The sequence below is a fragment of the Nyctereutes procyonoides genome, unplaced genomic scaffold (assembly GCF_905146905.1).
Source record: "Nyctereutes procyonoides isolate TBG_1078 unplaced genomic scaffold, NYPRO_anot_genome, whole genome shotgun sequence".
In the NCBI taxonomy this organism is placed as follows: domain Eukaryota; kingdom Metazoa; phylum Chordata; class Mammalia; order Carnivora; family Canidae; genus Nyctereutes; species Nyctereutes procyonoides.
Genome location: NW_026575131.1, coordinates 5,133,112 through 5,149,659, shown reverse-complemented (window position 1 = coordinate 5,149,659; position 16,548 = coordinate 5,133,112). Strand labels below are relative to the sequence as shown.

The 16,548-nt window shown below is 48.8% G+C and overlaps 1 protein-coding gene across 1 annotated transcript; it reads left to right on the top strand.

The window, feature by feature from the left end:
* The first annotated feature begins 4,868 nt into the window (after nucleotides 1-4,868).
* On the top strand, nucleotides 4,869-15,473 carry MRPS25 (mitochondrial ribosomal protein S25). Its single transcript, XM_055344627.1, has 4 exons — nucleotides 4,869-5,152; nucleotides 10,558-10,664; nucleotides 14,315-14,402; nucleotides 15,104-15,473. Exons 1-4 carry the CDS (start codon nucleotides 5,019-5,021, stop codon nucleotides 15,294-15,296), a joined length of 522 nt encoding a protein of 173 aa, XP_055200602.1. The 5' UTR covers nucleotides 4,869-5,018; the 3' UTR covers nucleotides 15,297-15,473.
* The last annotated feature ends 1,075 nt before the right edge of the window (nucleotides 15,474-16,548 follow it).

Genomic DNA, 16,548 nt, shown 5'->3' with positions numbered 1-16,548 from the left:
GAGTGAGGTGAGGACATCACTCCACTTTAGAAAGGACTTCGGGTTTTGGCTCAGGCACACGAGGAGTTGGGAAGTTGTCACTCCTGCCCTCACAAGAGAAAGCTGGACAAACAAAATCAGTGACTCTCCTTGGAGCATCAGAGAGCTGAATGCAGGGGAGACTGCTGCCTTGAAATCTGGAGAGTCGGAGCAGAGACCTGCTCACCTAGAGTGGAAGCCACTGGAGCCAGAGCTGGCAGGAACAATGGCAGGATGCTCAAGCTGAGTGTGGGCTAGTGTGGGAATGAGGGGGCCACAGGCCAAGGGACACCTCTAGGAACCCCACCTGGTTACAGCTAATTGCTGAGAAAGATTCCCTGGTGGCTCTAGCAGGGGTGGGGAAGAGTAATCTTTGTAAAATAAACCCTGAGCGTTCCCCAGGGGGAACAGACTACCAGGGTCTAATGCTACTCCGGGAAGGGCATTTCTCCCACGCCCACCCCATCAAGCCTTTCCAGCTCATCTCAGTGAGGAAAAGGTAAAAGAAAGCTTGTTTCGGGGATCCCTGGGTGACTCAGCGGTTTGGTGCCTGCCTTGGGCCCAGGGCGTGATCCTGGAGTCCCGGGATCAAATCCCACATCAGGCTCCCTGCATGGAGCCTGCTTCTCCCTCTGCCTGTATCTCTCCCTCTCTCTCTGTCTCTCATGAATAAATAAAATCTTAAAAAGAATTAAAAAAAAAAGTGCTTTAGAAAAAAAAAAAAACTTGTTTCTATACATTCCACGACTCACTTTTCTTTTAAAGATATTTATTTATTTATTTATTTATTTATTTATTTATTTATTTATTTGAGACAGAGGCAGAGACACAGGCAGAGGGAGAAGTAGGCTCCATGCAGGGAGCCCCATGTGGGACTCGATCCTGGGTCTCCAGGATCACGCCCCGGGCTGAAGGCGGTGCTAAACCGCTAAGCCACTGAGGCTGCCCTCACTTTTCTTTTTAAAGATTTATTTTAAAAAAAATAATAAAGATTTATTTATTTTAGAGAGGAGGAGGGCAAGAGAGGAGTCTTAAGCAGACTTCGCTCTGAGCCCCACATGGGGCTCCATCTCAAGACCCCGAGATCACGACCTGAGCCTAAACCAAGAGTTGGACACTTAAATGACCATACCACCCAGGTGCCCCCACTCACAAAATTTGACACTAAATGTGTGGGGAGTTTTCCCGCACCAACCAGTTCTTTGACAGCTGGGTGTGCTACAAATTCACCTCTGTTCTGACACTATCTGGAGTTAGTGTCTGATCTCACACATCTCAGCCCCCAAGACTGCCCCTCACTTCAAATGCCCATCACAAGTATAAGTCTCTGGTACTTCTGACAGGCTATCCAGGTTCCCACAAATCTCTCCTTGGGTTTGGTAATTTGCTATAATGGCTTGCTACATTACTGGTTAATTATAAAAGAATACAACTTAGAACAACCAAGATGGAAGACATGCATAGGGCAAGATATAGATAAGGGGCATAGAGCTGCCATGCCCTCTGTGGGCACACCACTCTCTCCCCCATCACTGATGTGTTCATCCTCCTACAAGCTCTCCCAATCCCTTTGATTAGGGTATTTTTTAATGGAGGTTTCATTATATAGGCACAGTTGATTAAAATCATTGGCCATTGGTGATTTACTAAACCTCCAGTCCCTCTCCCCTCCCCAGAGGTCAGAGGTTAGGGGGCTGGGGCTAAAAGTTTTGAGTAATCCTCTGTGGCAACCAGTCCCTCATCCTTAGGGGCTTTCCAAAAACTCCCTTATTTGCATTAATAGTATGATTAAAAGGGTCTTATAACAAAAGATGCTCCATTCATCTTCATTCCTTCAGAGCTATTTCAGGAACAGGGACAAAACCAGATATTCTGACAAAAGACGCTCCATGGGGAGCCTGGCTGGCTCAGTCAGTGGAGGATGTGACTTTTTTTTTTAAGATTTTATTTTTTATTCATGAGAGACACAGTGAGAGGTAGAGACCTAGACAGAGGGAGAAGCAAGTTCCCTGTGGGGAGCGTGATGTGGGACTCCATCCTAGGACCCAGGGATCTTGACAGAGCCAAAGGCAGAGGCTCAACCATTGAGCCACCCAGGTCCCCCAAGGATGTGACTCTTGATCTCAGGGTTATAAGTTCCAGCCCCACAATGGGTATAAAGATTACTTAAAAATAAAATCTTAAAGGGGCACCTGGGTGGCTCAGTGGCTGAGCCTCTGCCTTTGGCTCAGGTCGTGATCCCGGGGTCCTGGGATCGAGTCCTGCATCGGGCTCCCTGTGAGGAGTCTACTTCTCCCTCTGCCTGTGTCTCTGCCTCTCTCTGTGTGTCTCTCAGGAATAAATAAATAAATTTTTTTAAAAAAAGATACTCCTATATTATCATTAAGGAAATTACAAGGCTTTCAGGAGTTCTGGCCAGGTGTCAGGAACAAAGACCAAATATATTTATTTCGTATTATGTTATAATATCACAGAGTGGGATTAAGAAATACTTATGAAGGTCACAGCCAAGGGACACATGCCCACTAAATACTGAGATTTCATCAGAGATTATAGAATGCTTCCCCTCCCCCACTCATTACCACCACGCCAACAGAGCTCCAGTGTAACAGTGGATTACAGCTGGAAGAGCTTCAAGACACACACTCTGAGGAGTAACATTTAGGGAAAACCAGAGTCAAGAAGTGAAACAAAGACACTAGAGGTATCTGAAGCCTCTGGACCTACAGCTACAGCGAACATTAAACGCAACTCAACTCCTAGCCAGATTAACAGATTCTCATTCTAGAGGCTCATTAACCTCAATTCCCACGATCCAATAGTCAATATCGTCTGGCCTTCAATAAAGAATTACAAGCATGCTAAAAGGCAAGAAAAAAAATACCAGTTTGATAAGACACAGCAAGCATCAGAACCAGACTTCTATGACACAGATGTTGTCTGTGTCTGTGTTGTCTTCTATGACACATGTTCAGACAGAAAATTTAAAATAACTGATTAATAAGGAGTGAATGTTAAAAATAAATAGCATGCAAGAACGTATGGGTAATATAAGTAGAGATAGGAAAACGCTAAGAAATAGACAACAGGAAATGTTAAAAATCAAAAACACTAACAAATGAAGAATGCCTTTAATGGGCTCATCAGAATACTGGACACAACTGTGAAAGAATCAATAAGCTTGAAGATAGGTCTTTAGAAACTTCCCTAACTGAAATGCTAAGAGAAAAAAGAATGAAAAACAAACCTAGGACAAAACATCCAAAAACAATGTGACAATTTCAGAAGATGTAATATACATAACTGGAACACCAGGAAAAAAAAAAAAAAAAAAAGAATAGGGCAGCCCGGGCAGCTCAGAGGTTTAGCGCTGCCTTCAGCCCAGGGCGTGATCCTGGAGACCAGGGATGGAGTCCCACATCCGGCTCCTTGCATGGAGCCTGCTTCTCCCTCTGCCTGAGTCTCTGCCTTTCTCTGTGTGTCTCTCATGAATTAAAAAAAAAAAAAAAAAAAAAAAGAATAAATGGAGAAGAAATATGAGGTAACGATGGCCGAAAACATTCCAAAATTAATGACAGATTCAGGAAGCTCGAGTAGGTCCAATATCACGTAGGATAAATATCAAATATCTATACATAGGATCTTTTTTTTTTTTTTTTAAAGATTCATTTATTTTTTAGCTCCTGTGTGGCTCAGTGGTTAAGCATCTGCCTTCAGCTCAGGTCACGATCTCATGGTCCTGGGATAGAGCCCCGTGTGGGGCTCCCTGCTCAGCGGGAAGTCTACTTCTCCCTCTCCCTCTGCCACTCCCCACCCCCCAACTCGTTCTCGCTCTCATAAATAAACAAACAAATAAAATCTATACAAAGATCATTTATTTGAGAGAAAGTGTGCGTGAGAGGGGGGGCAAAGGAAGAGGGATAATCTCAAGCAGAGTCCCTGCTGAGCACAGAGCTCCACTTAGGGATGGATCTCAGGACCCTGAGATCATGACCTCAGGGGAAACCAAGAGTCAGCCTTAACCTACCCCGCGACGGAAGCCCCATCCATATGTAGATGTATCTTATTCAAGCTGCATAAACCAAAGACAAAGAGAGAATCTTGAAAGAAGCCGGATTAAGAAATTATTTTACAGAGAAAACTAAGAGTTACGGCTACTTCTCAGGAACATGCCAGAAGAGAGGAGTAAAATCAAGTGTTGAAAGAAAACCCCTACCCACCTAGAATTCTGTATCTGGCAAAACTATTCTCCAAAACTGAAGGAGAAGTGAAAACTTTCCCAGATCCGTAAGCATACTTCGGAAATGCATCTCCTCTACCTTTTATTTCTGAAACAAATTGTGGTCCAGGGTTGTTAGGTGGGTAAACCAGGAAAGGGGTCGTTTCCAAACTTGCCTTTCCCCCTCCCTTTTGCAAATCATTTATTGTGATAAGTGTTAGAAACTGCACCCTGGAAACATTTTTTTTTTCTTTTCTTCTTCTTTTTTTTTTTTCCCCCTGCAAACATTTCATTTTGAATCCGGAGAAGCTGAGCGAGAGAAACGGGCTTACTTGACGCAGAAGCGCAAGTTAGTAGCCACTTGGCATCTGAACGCAGCTCTCCTGACTTATTTCCAACTGTCATTCTGTTGTCTGAGCTTGAGCCTAGTTAAAACTATCTTCCCCGGCGGTGCGGCGGGGTGAGGAGAGGCGAATTTACGGAGTGTGAAAAGCAAACGATCCGGGAAGGTGTTCTAAATCCGCGCTCCTCCCCTAAGCCAACGCAAGCCTGGACTACAACTCCCAAGCTGCTCCGCGGCGGGAGCGGGGAGGCGGCCCCGTGCGCCTGCGCGGTAAGCGGAGACCAGCCGGGAGGCGAAGCGGGGCGAGGGCCGCCGGGCCTGCGCCGTTCGCTGCCGCGGGGCTTCTCAGCCACTGGGCCCGCCGCCGCCGCCGCCGCCGCCGCCGCCGCCGCCGCCGCCGCCGCCGCCGCCGCCGCCGCCGCCGCCGCCGCCGCCGCCATGCCCATGAAGGGCCGCTTCCCGATCCGCCGCACCCTGCGGTACCTGGGCCAGGGGGACGTGGTGTTCAAGGACTCCGTGAAGGTCATGACGGTGAACTACAACACGCACGGGGAGCTGGGCGAGGGCGCCAGGTCAGTCGGAGCCCTCGGAGGCCGCCCGGGGCCGCGCGGACCGGCCGTGCGGACCGGCCGTGCGCGCTGTAATGACGTGCTGGTGACGCTGAGCCCGGAGCTGCTCTGGGTGCCACCCGAGCCTGACGCGGGCCTCCTGAGTGGGTGCCGTTGGCCCCACTTCACAGACGAGGAGACTGCGGAGCAAGCAGCCTGCTCCAGGTTCCACAGCAGGAAGAGGACAGCAGGGCCACGCTGTGCCAGCCGCAGTCGCGACTGAGGTGGGGGAGCGGAGGGCAAGGGCCCGTCCCCGTCCCCGTCCCCCATCTCCCCTCCTCTCCCCCGGCGGGGGACCCGGCCGACCGGGCGGACCCCGGGAGGCCGGAGCCTCGGAGCCTCCTCGACCCCCCGCTACCTGTGCCTGGCGGGCGAGCGGTGGTGGTGGTGGGGGGGGTGCTGCGGCGCACGTTCCGCCCTGGATGGAGCCGGGCGGGGGCCACAGACCCTGTTTAGGTGCCGGCTCCAGTACCTGCTGGCTTGGGCCACTTGCGCCTCGTCATCGGCCCCCGCTGCGATGTACCTACGCCCAGAGCCGCTGCGGGGATGCACTGAAGGAAGTGACGGCTGCTAGCCCTGCTGGGCCTTTCTTTCTTTCTTTTTTAATTTTTATTTTTTTTATGATAGTCACAGAGAGAGAGAGAGAGAGAGAGAGGCACAGGCAGAGGGAGAAGCAGGCTCCACGCATCGCATCGGGAGCCCCACGTGGGACTCGATCCCGGGTCTCCAGGATCGCGCCCTGGGCCAAAGGCAGGCGCCAAACCACTGCGCCACCCAGGGATCCCCTGCTGGGCCTTTCTGTGCGCCTCGTGGCTCTTGAGTGTCGGTCGTGCATTGTCTCACGTGAGGTTCACGGAAGCCGCATGGTTTTCCCCGTCCTAGGGACGGAGAGACTCAGAGCTGTTAGGTAACTTGCTTGCCAAGGTACCACGCTGGCTGGTGAGTGGTGGTGAGTGGCAGCGGCGAGCCTGCTTCTCCACGCCAGGGCGCATCCCCCTTACAGTCGATTATGTCAGCTGTGCAGCCCCGGGCTCCTTACCCCGCCCCGCCTTCCCCACCTTAAACTCCGTGAGGTGGTTTTTCTGCCTGGAGCGGAGCGGGAACTCCTCCAATGGAAGCTTAGAAATGTTTGAATAGAACCTTGGGCAGGAGCGGGGCTTGGGGCTTTGGGTTTTGGAGGTATCCAGTGTAAATTTACAGAGTGCCTAGTGACCGCTTGGCCCTGTGCTGTGAGCTGGGAATTCCGCAGTGCCTCATCCTTCAGAAGCTTTGGGACTGTGTGTATGGGGTGGATCAAAGTGGGGCGGGGGGAGTGCTTCCAGTAGGGTAAGGCCCCCCCATGGTGGGGTGCCTTTGCTGTACAGCTGTTGAGGATAGCTGGGAGCTGCGTCCAAGCCACTTGTCCACGGGTGAAGCCAAGACCTTGTACCTTCTTGAATAGGATCAGCTGGGCTGAGGGCTTCTGGAAGACCTGGGGTGAATGGGCACCCAGATGCTCCTTCCTAACCCACTGTGCATCCCATTGATTCACACTGGGAGTCCGCAGAGGCGAGGCAGTCTGGATGGGGCCCGCTCCAGTTGGAAAATGGGCACGAGGAGGAGCCATTCACTGTTTGGCTACAGCTTAGTTATATGGGCTCCATGGAGAATTTCTGACTTCTCAAGAAGCTGGAAATTCAGATTTTTATATAGATCTCTGGTTTTTGAATGAGCAGTCTATCAAAATAGGCCTGTAGGCCTTATCCTTGGATGTTCACATACTTTAATACCCTGTAGGGACATAGGAGCCATGCAGCCATTCTGAGCTTCATTGTTCTGAATGGTAAAGGCTTGCCTGTCCCACATATGTGTGCTCTTGGGTTGGAGTCTACCTGACTTGCTCTTTCCAGCCCCACAGGCCTTTGCTTGTTCATGTGCCCTTGGCATTTCAACTGTCCCTCCCTGGATTGCCTCCATTCCAAGTGCCAGTATACAACCCTAGGCCAGCCATACTCTTGGGTGTCTGCTGGGTGTGTGGGGAGCTGCCTTCATGCCTGAGGGCTAAGTCCCTGCTCACCTCTGCCAGATATTCTTTTTTTTTTTTTTTAAAGATTTTATTTATTTATTCATGATAGACATAGAGGGAGAAAGAGGCAGAGACACAGGCAGAGGGAGAAGCAGGCTCCATGCAGGGAGCCCGATGTGGGACTTGATCCCGGGACTCCAGGATCGCACCCTGGGCCAAAGGCAGGCGCTAAACCGCTGAGCCACCCAGGGATCCCCTCTGCCAGATATTCTTGCCCTTCAGGTGCAATAAGAAAAGTAATAGCTGCTAGCATTTATTGAGTACTGTGTCCAGCCTGAGTCTTAGGATCTAGATGAATTTGGTAACTTGATAGTGACAGAAGAGTGTGGTTGAAGTCCAACGGCGCATAGCCCTCATTCTTTCATTTACTGGTTGTGTGACCTAGGGCAGTTTACTTACCTTTTCTGACCTGTTTGCTTAGTTATAAAACCCCACCCTGCAGGGTCGTTGTGAGGCTTCAGGTGTTAAAATGCCAAACAAGATGTTTGGCCATGTACAGCAGGTGCTCAACTAAAGGTTACCTTCCATTATCAACTTTCTTCCCAGACTTCAAGAACCATTTACAAATTCCTCTCCAGGGGCACCTGAGTGGCTCATTTGGTTAAGCATTGGACTCTTCGTTTTGGCTTAGGCCATGAGATGGAGCCCCACATTGGGCTTTGGGCTTCCCACTCAGTGGGGAGTCTAGAGATTCTCTCCCTCCCCACAGTGCACTCTTCCTAAAATAAATAAATCAATCTTTAAAAACAAAATACAGACAAAAATTCCACAGGAATTTGGGTGTGGGCAGTTCCAGCATGGATATGCCCTGGTTTCTTTAGGGATGTTGGGATTGTCTGCTGTGGGGTGGGAATTGAGCAGAGATGTTGTAAGGCCAAGAAGGTAAATGCAGCTTTGGAGCTTCCAACCTTGTGTACTGTCATGATCAGCAAGGCTTATAGTAGGACTTTACCTCCATTCCTCCCCTAGAGGCAACAACTTTTACAACTCTAACCATTTTATTAGAGTTTCCCTTACATAGTTAAATACCATACTTAGAGAGCTGTTTCTTCATTTTCTAGCTTTAGGCTTTATCTGCTGATTTGTCACTATGGGAGATGAGAACTCAGCTCTTTCCCCACCGTTGGCATTCCCTAAACCAGCCCATGCATATTACTCAGCTCTTCATCCTCCCAGTATGGTCGTTTCAGAATTTTGGTTAGAACTGTATTCAGTGTTTAATTAATACGACTTTGCGAACACTATACACAGTTGAACCAACTACAGTAGTATTATTTTTCCTTTTTGTTCTTGCAAAGCCTTTTGTTTTCCCTGGAGTTAATAATTGTCCTAGCTTTTGCTTTGTTTCACTTGCAGATTCTGCCGCAGTTAAGGAAGTTTCCCCAAGTAAATGGTCACACAGTTGCCTTCTGTTGATTATTAATTTCATCTTCTTAAAAGTGAATTACAATCCACTATGGACTTTTTGTCCTGCATTGGCAGCATCTTGGCATAAACATTGAGGCACCGAGCAGTAACTTGTCCTGGCTCAGACAGCTGAGAAGTAGTAAAGCTAGATGATTAGGTTTCTGTCCCATGTATCACTCGCACCTCTCTGTCACCTGACGTATGGGGCAGGATGGCAGCAGGAAGGAGAGGGCACATTTAAATTAATCATTTGGGGAACCTTTAATTAAGGGACTATTTACAGAAGTATGGGCAAAGGTGGGGAAAAGAAACCATAAGGAACAGTGCAAGACCTTAGGTCTAGGTTGAAGTGAGGGGGAGGGGGCTGCCTAATAGGAGCTTGGGACTCTGCCTTTTCCTTCCAGTCTTGCCAGCGCTCACTGTTGGCCAAACCCAACATGAAGTCAGGTCAGGGAAGCCCGGTCCATGTATGTTAGCCCTTGAGGATGGAAAGCAGATGGAGAGGGATCCAGATATTTGGCTGTGTCCTAATTAGTCCTCTCAAAGGATGTTTGTTGTTTCTGTTCCTGTGCTGTAACAAATAATGTCTTTGCATTCAAGTATGAAAATACCTAAAAGCAGTGAAATCACTAAGTCAAGATCTATGTTTTTTAAATTTTGCTAGCTCCAAATTGATCTCCAAAGAGGTTTAAACCAATTCTTAGGTGTTTCTTGCTTTCGGTAACTTGGTTTTTTGTTTTGTTTTGTTTTCAGCAATTTAACAGGTGGAAAGGGATCCTATTTTAACTAACATGACTGTTGGGAAGGTATTGAGACTCTATTCATAAGATGATAGGCTATTTGGGTTTCTGCCTATTTGTGGCTTTTGTTGTTGAATTGTAAATCTTATTTTTAAAATTATTTATTTATTTATTTATTTATTCATTCATTCATTCATTCATTCATTCATTCATTTTAGAGAGTGTGTGTGTGCCAGTGAGTGTGCCTCATATGAGCTGAAATCAAGAGTTGGGCAGTTAATTGAGCCACAGGATGGCTCAGTCACTCCTGGTTTGTAAATCTTATTAATAATGTGTAAAACTTTATCAAAGGAATTGGCCTTTTGTTTAATGTTTTACAAACATTTTTCTTTTGGTTTGGCAACTGTTGATTTTGTTTCTGGTAAATTTTGCCATGTAGAAGTTTTAAGGTGATCCTATTTATCAGTGTTTTAAGCCTAAGTTTAGAGTCTCCCCGCTCATAGATTGTAAAAATACTCTCTGGATTTGGTTTCATTTATTTTTAAATTATGGTACAATTTTTTTTTAATTATGGTACAATTTACATGAAGTGCACAGCTGTAAGTATACAGCTTGATTAGCCTCTGCTTATGAATGAATACACCTGTCTAACCACACAAACTCTGGGACATCTTATAGTTTTATGTTTATATTTAATCTGCTAGGTGAGTTTTTGGTTAGTGTGCAGTGTGAGGTAGGGATACAGATGATACAGATGTCTTTTACCTCAAGTGACAAACCATAAGTCCTGACACCCACTGTTCAGAGAATATACTAATAAATTCCTGACCGATCCTTTTCTCTGCTTTTTTGTGGGGCAGGTTCCCCTGAGGATCAGATGAAAGTTCTTGACATTCTCCCTCAAAAAATACAGTGGGCAGCCCGGGTGGCTCAGCAGTTTAGCGCTGCCTTCAGCCCAGGGTGTGATCCTGGGGTCCCAGGATCGAGTCCCACGTCGGGCTCCCTGCATGGAGCCTACTTCTCCCTCTGCCTGTGTCTCTGCCTCTCTCTCTGTGTCTCTCATGAATAAATAAATAAAATCTTAAAAAAAAAATACACAGGTGTACAGCATTTCAAGTCAACTGTGTTTCACAGGTTTGATTTCTTCCCTTTTGCAGGAAATTTGTGTTTTTCAACATACCTCAGATCCAGTACAAAAATCCTTGGGTACAGATCATGATGTTTAAGAACATGACGCCGTCCCCCTTCCTGCGGTTCTATCTGGGTGAGTGTGGCCTCTGCACAGGCCAAGAGGGTCTTTCCTCCTATCTCTTGCTCCCACCATAGTGCTTGAGGGATCTGAGATATGGGCTCTTGTAAACATCCCTCATTTCCATCATTGACTTTGGACCATAGCATACAGTGGCCACTGAGGTTTGGACTCTTCCCTCGTTCCTCCAGCCTCATCTGCTGTTGCCCCCACATCTTTTATGTGCCTCATACTGTACAGCTGGTTTTTCCAGATTCCCTTGCCACAGTTTGCTTTGATGCCTTTGCTCATGCTGGTCCATCTGCTGGAAATCCTCCTGCTGCTTTGCTTATTGATTTATTTTTAAAATCTTTTGGAGACTCCACTTGGGCACCACTACCTTTAGGAAGCCCTTCTTGCACTCTTACATTGGCCCTTCCATATCTCCTCCAGCTGCCCTGTCAGGGCAGGCCACGTCCTCTTGAGCAGCGTGTGTATCTGTGTGTATCTTCTCTTGGCTGCTCACTTACACGATGCTCTCCTGTTCCCATGAGCTGAGTGAATGTTTATTCGGTTATACTGGGCTCAGTGCCTGGAAGTCAGACCAGATGTTTGGCCCAGCTCTCTACTCAGTCATTCTGACCCTGAGCGAGTAATATTCCCTGTGCTTTATTTCTCAGGTGAAGGTCCAACACCCGCCTTACATGGTTACAAGAACCAACTGAAGCATACTTGGGAAATGCTTCAGGGAGCAGAATGCTACTGCTCTTAAATTCATTCAGCAAATACATATGGGTGTCTGCTGGGCCCACGCACTGTGCCTGGGGTGTCAGGGAGCCGGAGAGGACAAGGTCTCTGCCCTCATAGAGATGATATCCTAGCAGGCGGAGACAGAAGACAAGAAACTTACCCATTCAATGTCAGGGGACAAGTGCTATAAAGGAAAACTAGAGTGAGGTCAGGTGGCTGGAGAGAATAGTAGTGCTGTAGCAGTGTTGTGTATGTATTTTGTGTTTGCTTTTAAAAAATTAATATCAGGGACGCCTGGGTGGCTCAGTGGTTGAGCGTCTGCCTTCGGCTCAGGTCATGATCCTGGGGGTCCTGGGATCAAGTCCTGCATCGGGCTCCCCAGGGGGAGCCTGCTTCTCCCTGTGTTTCTGCCTCTGTGTGTGTGTGTCTCATGAATAAATAAATACATTCTTTAAAAAAAAAATGAATTTCATTGAGGTATAATTTACCCATAATAAAATACCCTGGTCTTTTGAACATAAATTAATGAGTTCTGACACTTGTTACGTACCCGTGTTCCCACTTTTTAAGTGATGATTCGGAGCCTTTCTGTTACTCCAGAAAGTCCCCTTGTGCTGCTTTCCAGGGAATTCTCCCTTCCCCCAGAGGCACCCACTGTTTGGACTTTTCCTCCTTTTTTTGTTTTTAAAGATTTTATTTATTTATTCATGAGAAACAGAGAGGCAGAGACACAGGCAGAGGGAGAAGCAGGCTCCATGCAGGGAGCCCGACGTGGGACTCGATCCCGGAACTCCAGGATCACACCCTGGGCCGAAGGCGGCACTAAATCGCTGGGCCACCCGGGCTGCCTGAGGACTTTTCCACTGTTCCAAACTTCGTGTAAATAGAGCTTCACAGTGTCTGTTCTTCTGTGTCTGGCTGTTGCTCCGCATGTTTTTGAGAATCATCTGTTACGTGCATCGGTAGTTGATTTCATTTTTTGTGCCAAGGGCTGTTCCCCTGTAGGAACATTCACCCATATTGGGTTTTTGTTAAATAAATGCCAAGACAGAGTTAGAAGTAGATTTGTTGGCGATAAAGAGAGTTGGGAAGGCAGGGAAAGTCTTCAGACAGCAGAGCATGTCAGCTATCTCTGGAAGGAGCAGGAGAAGGGGGAGGTCTGGACAGGAGGTGCCGCAGATGGTGGCACAGGCCTGAGCCAGGTCGGGGCCACCCAGCAGGATGTTCCCGCAGCGCGCGCGGGGCAGGAGTGGCTGGTGGCCGGGTCTTGGGCAGCCGGGCTGTGGGCTCGCTGCTCCCCATGTGGGCCTCCATGGCCGTGGGGGGCCGTTTCTAGTTTTTACAATGTTGAATGTGTTTTATTACTACTGTGAAAAATATTTAAAAAACAAGTCATTTTCCAGGTGTTTGGTTACAAGTCTATAGAAGCCCAGTGGATTTTAGTGTGTGGGCCTTGTGTCTTGCAGCCTTCCTAATAAAGCCACTTATGACTTCTAGTAGGTTTTCTTTTCTAAATTCCTTAGGATTTTCAACACAGTCATTCCATCTGCAAATACAGTTTTACTTCTTTCCCATCTTTTTCTTTCCTTTTCTGTGTATTCATTGGCTAACGTGGCTGTAATATTTCGCATTTTTACCAGCTATATTAGGAAAGTTCCAGTTACTCTGCACCGTCACTGGCGCTTGTATTACGCATTTAAAAACTTTTCAGCCAGTCCAATATCTCCCTGTGGTTTTAGTTTGCATTTTCTTTCTTTTTTTAATTTTTTAAAGATTCTATTTGATAGAGCATGAGCAGGGGGAGGGGTAGAGGGAGAAGGAGAAGCAGACTCCCCTCTGAGCAGGGACCCTAACGTGGGGTTCAATCTCAGGACCTTGGGGTCATTACTTGAGCTGAAGACAGCCACCGAACTGACTGAGTTGCCCATCCATGTGCCCCTTAATTTGCATTTTCTTAATGACTAATGGAAGAATATCTTTTCGTGTGCTTATTATTAACTGTTGTAATTTTTGTTTTTAAATGTTTATTCAAATATTTTGTATTTTTAGTTGGATTGTCTTAAGGAGTTGTGAGAGTTCTTTATATAGTCAAGATACAAGTCCTTTATCAGATATATGTGTTATATTTTCTCCCAGTCTATGCTTTTAGTACCCTTTTTTTAAAAAAGTTTATTTTTAAACTTTATTTTTATAACTTTATTTTTAAACTTTTAAAAGCAAAGTTTATTTATTTTTAAGGCTGCACCCAGTGTGGTGCCCAAACTCATGACCCTGAGGATCGGGAATTGGATGTTCCACTGACTGAACTAGCCAGGTACCCTAGCTTTTAGGATCTTCTGAAATAGAAGGTTTAAACTTTGATGAATTTTATTTATTACATTGCTTCTTTAATGGACCATGTTTTTGATGTCATACCTAAAAAATCTTTGCCAAGGAGGCTAGGAAGACTTTTTATGTTCTCTTCTAAAAGTTATATAGAGGTTTTTTATACATTTAGGTCTTTGATCCATTTTCAGGTTTTGTTTTCTTTTTTGTTTTCCTTTTTCTTTTTAATTTAATTTTTTTTAAAGATCTTTATTCATGAGAGACATAGAGAGAGGCAGAGATACAGGCAGAGGGAGAAGCAGGCTCCATGCAGGGAGCCCGATGTGGGATTTGATCCCGGGACCCCAGGATCACGCCCTGGGCCGAAGGCAGATGCTCAACTGCTGAGCCACCCAGGTGTCCTGATAGTATGCTTTTGCATATACCTCAAATTTGCTCATGTTCAGAGAAATATGGAAAGGAGGGGTAGCATTATGGGTTCTGTAGACAAACATATTTATCTTACCGTTCAAACACTGCGCCACTAAAAGCAAACTGGTCACCGCCCTTTGAGGCTGAAGAGCCGCTGCATCCTCAGCCACTTTCTGTCCCCTTCCGTTTCCCATTTCCAGATTCTGGGGAGCAGGTCCTTGTGGATGTGGAGACCAAGAGCAACAAGGAGATTGTGGAGCACATCAAAAAAATCTTGGGGAAGAGCAAGTGAGTTGCTGGGCCTGACCTGGAGGGGGGTGAATGTCTCAACTCTGAGGGAAGGAGGCAGAAGGGCACTGGGGGCACACGCCAGCCGAGCCCAGAGCACAGCCCAGAGCACAGCTCCATCCAGCCGTGCTGCTCCCCACGCCTCCAGCTGTGTTACTGTAAGTCAGTGAGCCTGGAGCCTGGAGCTGGGAGAGCTCTGCTGCCCTGGGCTGTGCACTGGGCCCCACAGGAAGCTGAGGTGCTATGGAAATTGGGGCGGTTGCAGCCACCAGTCCTTGACATTCCTGGGAGCTGCTGACTGTCTAACCCTGGGATGTGTTGGGATCCGGCCTTTCTCCACGTGGATGGGAAGAGGAAAGGGAGGGAAGCCAAGAAAGTGCCTCTTGGAGGAAGCGCACAGAGGCCTTCACAGGCCCCTTCCTCCTGCCGGTGCTGCCACGGAGCTGGGCCTGCAGGCAGCTGTGCTGAGGCCAGCCTGCTTTCCTGCTTCCCCGGGGAGCTGGGAGGCCTGTGGAGAGGGGGGTGCCTAGGCTTTGGGGTTGAGGAGGGGTGGGGAGGCAGGAGGCACAGCGGAGCCAGGCCTCCCGGCCACCAGGGGTGCATGTGGCAGCCACCAGGGGTGCATGTGGCAAGAAGTGCACACCAGGTAGAGGCTCTGAATGGAGTTCCCACACCTCGCTGCTGACTGTGCTCTTTGGCAGGGAAACCCTGGAAGAGGAGGAGCAGGAGAAAAAGCAGCTTTCTCACCCAGCCCACTTTGGGCCCCGAAAGTACTGCCTGCGGGAGTGTATCTGCGAGGTGGAGGGGCAGGTCCCCTGCCCGGGCCTGTTGCCGTTACCCAAGGAGCTGACCGGGAAGTACAAAGCAATGCTGGCGGCCAGCACCCAGGACTGAGGCCCAGGCCACACCCTGGGAGGGTGTCCCTGGAGGGACTCTGAAAAATCTGTGCCATAAGACCGTCCCCTTCACACACCTGTGTGCAGTGACACAAGAGGGTCGGGGAGGATCTGCAGTGGAGCTGCTAGACGTGGGCTCTGCTCTGTCAGGCAATAAAATACTTCCTGGTCTCCAGCACTGGCGTGAACCTGGTCTGACACACAGGAGAAAGGCCCATGTGGGGATGGGGATGGCGGTCCAGGGCCACAGCCTGCTGACATCCCCTGTTGGTCCTGCCGCCCTTTCCTGGTCTCCGTTGGCTTTGATTCTTCTTCCAGGCCCTGCTCAGGAGAGTCTGGAGCCGCTATGCTTGGTCTGCTAGGACCTGGCTGGAGCTACATGGTTGGCAGTGTGCCAGCTGCCTCCGCTCGGGCTCCATGGGCTTTTTCAGAAATCCCAGGGTAAGCCTCTGCGAGTGCTCCCCATTTACGCTGAAGCCAGCCAACTTTCCTCCGAGAGGCCTGGCTGCAGGCGTGCCAGTGGTGCCAGCAGTGCTGGGGGCCCTGGTGACAGGCACAGGCGGGGAGGCAGCCGCGGGGCCTGTTCACAGGTGGGTTTGCAGACTGCGGGGGCAGGGAAGACAGAGGGTGCTGGCTGGCCGAGACTTTGGGGCTCTGCTCTGCAGGCTGGTGTTGGAGGCTGCCTAGGTCTGCCCTCCTGCTCATTCAGGCCTTACTTTGTAAGGTTTGGAAGACAGGTGATGGCTTACCGGGCGTCCGCCTCATTCTTTCCTCACGGGACACGGACCATACGGTCACTGAGTGATGCTGGTTACCTCAAGGCTTAGCTGGTCAGAAGTGAAGGACCAGCTGGGCCCGGGAGCTGTTGAGGCAGACACGGAGACTGCCCTGGGACACGGCAGCTGGCCACTTGCCGCCGGCAGGAGCCAGGGGAGGCCGGGAGGTAGCCTACATGGGAAGTGGTGCCGAACCAGCAGGTTTTAGAGAAATGTTGGGGATCAGCCCATTATGTTGGGAGGGATCGGGCTCCTTTTACACTTGATGCCCGGGTTGTGGTTTACTGTGATTTTGTGCCAGCCTGGGATTCAGGGGGATGGCTGGTGGGGCTGGGTGGGGTGGCAGGCAGGGTTCCAGGATGGCTGCAGGCTCACTAGGGTGGTGTCTGATGGCAGGTCCGCGCCATGGCGCACCCTCCATTCAAACCCTTCCTGTCTTTCTAGTAATCCCACCCAGCTGACTGCAGCTGTCGC

What these genes read in the sequence shown, in the direction of transcription:
- MRPS25 (XM_055344627.1), top strand. Translation starts at nt 5,019, where the DNA reads ATGCCCATGAAGGGCCGCTTCCCGATCCGCCGCACCCTGCGGTACCTG. An exon ending in CTTCCTGCGGTTCTATCTGG is followed by an intron (nt 10,665 to 14,314) that starts GTGAGTGTGGCC and finishes TCCCATTTCCAG; the next exon opens with ATTCTGGGGAGCAGGTCCTT. An exon ending in AAAATCTTGGGGAAGAGCAA is followed by an intron (nt 14,403 to 15,103) that starts GTGAGTTGCTGG and finishes GCTCTTTGGCAG; the next exon opens with GGAAACCCTGGAAGAGGAGG.